The 7,106-nt window shown below is 49.8% G+C and overlaps 1 protein-coding gene across 6 annotated transcripts in view; it reads right to left on the minus strand.

The window, feature by feature from the left end:
* FAM81B (family with sequence similarity 81 member B) overlaps positions 1 to 6,685 on the minus strand; it is a 32,614-nt gene extending 25,929 nt beyond the window's left edge. For 2 of the 6 annotated variants that reach the window (XM_083818182.1, XM_083818181.1), the window contains exon 1: positions 4,679 to 6,654. In XM_083818182.1, the coding sequence (XP_083674308.1) occupies positions 4,679 to 5,614 (936 nt within the window). In that variant the 5' untranslated portion in view covers positions 5,615 to 6,654. Of the gene's footprint in view, positions 1 to 4,678 lie in introns of all 6 variants that reach the window. The other 4 variants (XM_083818184.1, XM_083818183.1, XR_014576921.1 and 1 more) reach the window with 3 other exon arrangements.
* Positions 6,686 to 7,106: the final 421 nt, after the last annotated feature.

Genomic DNA, 7,106 nt, shown 5'->3' on the forward strand with positions numbered 1-7,106 from the left:
CAGCATCTTCTGTGCTTGCAGCGGCTCCAGACAGAGTCCGGTGGGAGGGAGCCCAGTGAGCTGCGAGATCCCACTGCCCTGAGATGGATGACCTGATGGAAGAGTCATTAAAGCTAATAGCTTACAGCATCATGCATTGGCCAATAAAGCAAGGAGGAAGAAAAAAAAAAAAAAAGGTGTCAAAATCTTAAGAATAATTCTTGCCAGCTTTATGTCCCGCATTTTGAGATATGGGCTTGTGTTATTTCTTGTGCAGAAGCCACGCGGTGCCAAACAAAGAGAGGATGTGTCAGTCTAACCACAACTGATCCCTGCTCTCTGGGGACAGCGACAGGACCCGAGGGCACGGCATGGAGCTGGGACAGGGGAGGGTCAGGCTGGGGGTTAGGGAAAGGTTCTGCACCCTGAGGCTACCCCCAGCCACTTCCAGCCAGGAGCAGAGCAGGGCCCGGAGGCGGGCAGGATGGGCAGCTCAGGAAGGAGCACTGCTTCGCAACGGGGTCTGAAACCCATCTGTAGCATGGGTGGGGAGCCACGAGGGTGTGGAGAGGCTGCTGCCATCCCTAACCACAATGTGGAGCTCCAGGGGAGCCTCAGAGGACCTGAGGAAGCACATTACTAGGCTGCAGAGGCTGATAATACTCAGCACAAATCACTCAGCTCTTAATAGCAGTTGTCTTCCTTGCCATCAGCTGCCTGACACAAATGCTCTTCTGCGCTGAGCGGCACTCCTTCCCACACGCCTTCCCTGCACAAGGCAGTGCGGCCTCGTATTTCATAGTTATGGTGTGATAACCAAGGTTACCCTGCAAGGGACTCTAACCCGGGAGTCAACGAACACTGCGAGATGGTAAGTTGAATTTATTTGTGTTGTCCTTTGAGCAACCTGCTGAACAAAACGATCGGTGATGTGACTCATCTCCTGGTATCTCTATAAGTATGGATGGAATTAGTGATGTATGTCCCAGAATGCTGAATTTAAGGTCCCTCTTCTAAAATTATTACCCCTTGTAGCTACAGACAAGCTGAGGACAAATTTGTCAAGTAGTTTATTTTTAATTATTATATATTTATAAACCCCATGAATTATTAGCTGATTTGTATTTTATGTATTACAGAGCACTTACCTCATTGCTACTGCTGATCAAATAAATCATTGTTAAACCGTCTGCACGAAGAGAAATGAGACTATAAAACCGGCATGTAATTGCATAGCTGTTGAATAGGCAGCCTCTTAAATAACCAACGTGCAACCGAGATGCCTACAATTCCTCACAAAATAAAAAGTACAGCGAAATAATGTGGAATGTGTTATTATGAAGGCAGCTCAATGTGGCTATAATTTGGGTAACACACGTGGCCGTACTGATGGCTTTCCAGCACACAAGGCTGTGGCACTAGCAGACGGGTTGCAGCAGCAGCAGAGCAAAGGTGTGAGACCCCCCAGGGAGCCCATCCACCCCTCACCATAGTGCTCCCAAAGGCTTCAGGCCATCCCAAAATACGACTGGTGGCTCTGGGGTCAGTCACCAGCTCCTCAACATTGCTTCTCCAGAGGCACTATCTGGGAAACAGGGCAAAGGGTGGGCAGCCAGAAATGCAGGTGAGTGTGAAGTATTTGATGAAATTAACCCCAGGCACGTTCCTCGCTAAAGCCAATAACGAATGTTTTGCAGAACATCACCAGCAATGATTTGTCAGCATTGCCTAATTGCTTCTGTCATGAGTGAAACGATCCTGATGCTCTTATTAGCAGTTCCTTGATAACATCTGTTGGACAGGAGGTTTTTAAGCCATGACAAAGATCTAAGGAGTTCAGCAAATGGCTCCTTCAGAGCACTGCTGTGCCCAGATCTGCCTCCTGAATATTTATGTAAACCAGGCTGGAACAATAGCTGGTTTTTCCCATATCCGAGACAGCGGTCAGGCTGTCATGCCTCGTGGAGCTCCGTGTGGACTTGCTGAGCGTGCTGCCCAGCACTGTTCAGTGCACGCTATGCAGCAGCAGGGAAAGCTAGCACTAGCGTGTACTTTCTGGGAAAATCACCCACGTCGTGACCAATGCCGTGGGGCTGAAAGCTGTGCTCTGGCCGTGCAGGCAGCGGTGTGGTGGTGTGGTGCTTCCCATGGCCCAGCAAAGCTAGTGGGAGGACACAGAGGATGCTGGGGGTAGCGCTTTGCAAGACCGTGCGGTGCTCCGCTTTCTGCAGGCAGCACGGGTGCTGCAGCTGTGCTGGACGTGAGCATCCAGACGGGAGGATTCAGCTCTGCCTCCTCGGCTGCCCTCTGGGTTCATTCCTTAGCTTGATTACTTCAGCCTCCCTGGGTTGTAAAAACCCGAGGGCTTTCATCTGGGTGGACTTTCCATACGACACGTGTCATCAAGTAGTTCTTCCAGGAGCTAAACGTAGGACACAACCTTCAGGAGTCGGTCCTGACCTACGTTTTGGCATGGGGTCAAATCTCAAAAGCGGGAGCCAGAACCTTGCCTCTCCACCACATGCAAAATCTGACTGTTAGTGGTACAGTTCCCCTCATGCTCTTATCACCGCAGCAGGCTGGTGACACATACATACATAACTCTCTAGAAGTGAAAATATCAAATGGATAGAGGGCATTTCAAAACCTTAAGTCCCTTGGGAAAAATCGGTCTGCGATATGGTGCAGTACGTGGATTCAGCTAGCACAAAACTCTGTAACTGCAAGTACTTTCCCCATTTTTCAGTCTCGTTTGCAAAGGCAAAGGTAGAAATGTAACTAATATTTGCAAGCATTTTGACTGGCTGGCTCTGCCAGTCGGAAGAAGCTGCATGGCTCTGCCTGATCTTGAGGACGGCATAGTTTGCAAATACTTTGCATCACCTCCTCAGAAATGTGACCGCAGGTCTTATTTTCTGTGTCACAACTGCACTCGCAAATCCCCTTCCCGTCACCGAGCTGCGACAGTTTTAGCACCGAGTGAGAGATGCTTGCAGAAAGGTCTGCGTTTAGCCCTCTGCAGGGCATCCCTCTTCCCTCGTGGAGCATCCTCCTGGGTGCTCTGGAGGCAGAGACTCCCTTACTCTGGATGCAGGCACGCTCAGAAGGTACGGACGTGCTCAGAGGAGCCACCAAACCTTTGAAAAGCCTCTCAAAATGAAGATGCAAATAAGGATAACCAAAAAGGATAGGCAAAGCAAAGGCTCAGAGTATGCTTAGTGTCTGGATTTGGGCAATCATGTACAGAGAGCACCAGGAGATGGTCGTGCCGTGGGCTGGCATACCAGCTGCTCTGCGCCTCTGCCCACCTCCTGGAGCACCAAGACCACCCTTCGGCCAAAGGCTGGCGCTCAAGTGGTGGGTTCAGCAGTTTTGGGTGGGCTTTCAGCAGGCCCACGACCTGTTCTGGACAATTCTCAGAGCAGGACACTGTTTGTGTTGACGTTTTTTCCTAAGCCTTAATGAGCACTGCCCAACCCACCACTGTGTGGAACTGGGGCTGATTTCCCAGGGAAATTTCAAATCCAGTAGGAAAAATCTTTGCTTTTGGCTGGCTGGGGTTGCCAGCAGGGATGATCACCCAGCGAGGAACAAGCGCAGCTTTCCAGGCAGTACCCACTGTGAAAATAAACAGCGAGGCCCCTGCATCCCAGGGCTGCCAATCCAGCAGAAACATTTGCTTTTGAAGAGCAGCAGTGGAAGGTTTTATTAGGCAGTGTAAACATGGCAAAACATGCTGGCCGACATCCAGTAAGGCACGTCAAAGAGGAGAATGTCCAGACTGGCAAAGCTGATAAATAATCATAGCCAAAAATCACATATACCGGGAAGAAATCTGGTTCTCAGAGATGCAGACACAACCTTCTCAAAATCACCATGCTCGCATCAGTGTTATCAAAACCAACATTTTGGTCCAAAAATGTCAAACAGTGTTGTCGATACTGTAACAACATATATAACTGTATAATGAGATTGAGATTGAATAATAAACATTTTCCCGATGTTGCTAATGAGAAATCCAAGTAAATAACTGTAACACACTCTGTCTATCTGTAGGGCACTATTTGCGCTGTGTCATGAATTATGAATGCATAAATTAAGGTTGATAGCGTGCACTGTTACAGCTCCATGTGAAAAGAAGTAGTAAAAGGCCTCTGTAATTCTGAAGTCTGAGTCAGTACTGCGTGTGTAGTACCTGCTTAGGCAGCAGCACTTTTAGTGTGCAAGTTCTCGCTTCCAAAAAGGGTTTTAAATGTACAGACACCCGCAGAGCTGCAGCGCGGGTCTTCCTGCATACGTACACAGCAGCACCGAGTTCTCCCCTCTGGCAGCAGCGACCAAGAGTCTCAGGAAAACCATGGACTGAACACTACGGAGGGATCACCCCGTAGGATGAAACCGGTATTTTTTCCTCCCTTTTCCTTTCGAAGCTTCACGGTTAGTCACGCAAATCCTAATCCCACGTGGGCAGAGTTCCAGCAGCAATTGCCAAGGAAACCAGGGTGCTACGAACACCCGAATGCCTCCCAACGACCTCCCCCGACAGCCAGCAGCCGGTCTGCAACTTCGCGGGGCAGCTCAGGGGAGCAGAAAGCAAAACCACAGACGGGCCCACCACCGCGTCCTCAGGGCACCTGTCCCCTGGGAGCGGGCAGGGTGCTCTACGCTGAAATTAGGCCTGCGTGGCGCACAAACTTGCCTGCGTAGCATGTTGCTGCCGGGCAGAGGGGTCAGCAGCTCCCTCCCGGGCCCGGCGGTGGCCGCGCTGTGTTTGCCCTTGTCTCCGGGAAACCCCGGTTCCTGTTCCGAGGAGGCAGCGAGCTGAGGGTTGGCAGCTGGGTGTTTCCTGTGTGCCCAGCCACACCGCCCTGCTGGAGCGACGGTCTCTTGTTCTTGCCCAGGAAGCGTGGCGGGGCCTGCGGGGCTGCAGCTCTCCGGCCTGGTGGGAGAGGAGCCGCGGCGGGGCACGCTGGTGGTGAATCCTCCCGTGCTGCCCTCCCACCCTGCCCCTCCACGGGGGGGGGGGGGGCTTGGCCCCCGTTTCTGGCAGTCCTTGCGGCTCTGTCTGAGGCCTCTGATAAGTGCTGTGTTTGACCTCTGCCGGGGAAAACTCCGTTGGAGTGGGGCGTCCTTCGAGGGGAACGCGTGAGCCATTTCTCCGAGTGAAACATGCGACCACAGGTGGATGATTTGAGCGACTCAGGGAGCACGCTAGCACAACTGCAGACAGCTCCCCAACAGAAACATCACGGAGGGCTGTGCGAGATGCCACAGGCGACGTTTCTGTTCTGCCGGTCATGGTGGTGCCAAAAGCACGCCCACCGTCACCTCCATTTCCAGGTGGGCCAGGGAAATGCAGGCCACAGCCAGTGTGAGTGAGGTGGGTGTCCGAGAACCAGCAAAGGCTGCTGTTTCCGTGTGAAGTGTTGCACGTGGGGATGCTGGTGGGGCGCAAGGGACAGGCCGTGCATGCACAGCTCCTTGTCAGCACCAGGAGGTGCAGGGCAAGATTAGGTGCAAACGGGGCTCGGCGTTGGTGGTCGGATTTGACAGCCCTCTGTATCAGTGAGATCATCTGGTGTTTTGCTTGTGTTACGCAGCGTGGATGTGCAGGATACATCACAGGACCGATCATGTCAAGGCGCAAAAGACAAAACGCAGTCCTCTCCTTTTTGCTGATGCTTCTGCAAATAGAAAACGACTGAGATTTTTTACAAACATATGTCAAAAGCAAGTGCTGAGTATGTAAGAGGCTAAAAGGCCCTTAAGGAGATATCTCTGTACATAGGCAGTATTTTAGCCTGAGAACACAGACTGCAAATGAATTTGAGTCCTTCTGTGACCCTGCAAAGAATCATGCAGCGCCAGCTGGGTGGCTCCAGCAGGGCAGCCAAAACAGCCCCACAGCTCCTGAAAGGCTGGCACCCCTCCGCAGCTCTGCTCCAACCCACGAAATCAGCTTGCCGGGATGTCTGGAGGCTTCCTCGCACTGAATTCGGGAAGAGGCGAGGGCCCTATCTCACTGCACACGTTGTGGGAAGGGCGGTGTGAAAAGCATCCTCTTCACTGAAATAAAACTGTGCTGTGACTCCGCCGGGGCAGTTTCATAGCACCTGTTTCCGCCCAGAGGAAATTAATGGCATTCTGCCATTAATTTGGATACAAGGAAACAAAATCCAAAATCAACCACAACAGATTAATCACTTCAAATCTGTCCTGTCCTGTCTCTGTGGTACTCCTTTCCTCCATACAAAATATACCCTTCTATAACACCCAGGGGAAGAACTCCATACACCCTGTATCAGTTGCTGATGGAAAGGAACATCCTAGAGGTGAGGATGTTGCTTGTTTTACCAAGCAAACAGAAGGATTGCTATTATTACAAACCTCGGTTCATTGAATACCAAAGCTTGTGAACAGAAAATATGACGGAAAACTGAATTAATTGCCAGAGAAAAGAAAGGAAGAAAGGAAGAAAGGAAGAAGGAAAGAAAGGAAGAAGGAAAGAAAGAAACAAGGAAAGAAACAAGGAAAGAAACAAGGAAAGAAAGAAAGAAAGAAAGAAAGAAAGAAAGAAAGAAAGAAAGAAAGAAAGAAAGAAAGAAAGAAAGAAAGAAAGAAAGAAAGAAAGAAAGAAAGAAGGAAAGAAAGAAGGAAAGAAGGAAAGGAAGGAAGGAAGGAAGGAAGGAAGGAAGGAAGGAAGGAAGGAAGGAAGGAAGGAAGGAAGGAAGGAAGGAAGGAAGAACGAAAGAAAGAACGAAAGAAAGGAAGAAAGAAAGGAAGAAAGGAAGGAAGGAAGGAAGGAAGGAAGGAAGGAAGGAAGGAAGAAAAAGAAAGAAATAAAGAAAGAAAGAAAGAAAGAAAGAAAGAAAGAAAGAAAGAAAGAAAGAAAGAAAGAAAGAAAAAGAAAGAAAGAAAGAAGGAACATCATGTTTAAAAGAAGGATTTAAAATGCACATTTCCAGAATCTCCGTGCACCTCTGCAGTTAACAGAAGGTTTAATCCACTTCTCAGGCAGGAAATACTTAAGTATATAATAGGCCTCTTTCACAGTGACAATACCTTGCAGAAGCGTAAGAAATAATGGCCAGCAGATGTGGTTGACATGAGAAAGACCCTTACAGCAA

This window comes from Anser anser (assembly GCF_964211835.1).
Source record: "Anser anser genome assembly, chromosome: Z".
NCBI classification, from domain to species: domain Eukaryota; kingdom Metazoa; phylum Chordata; class Aves; order Anseriformes; family Anatidae; genus Anser; species Anser anser.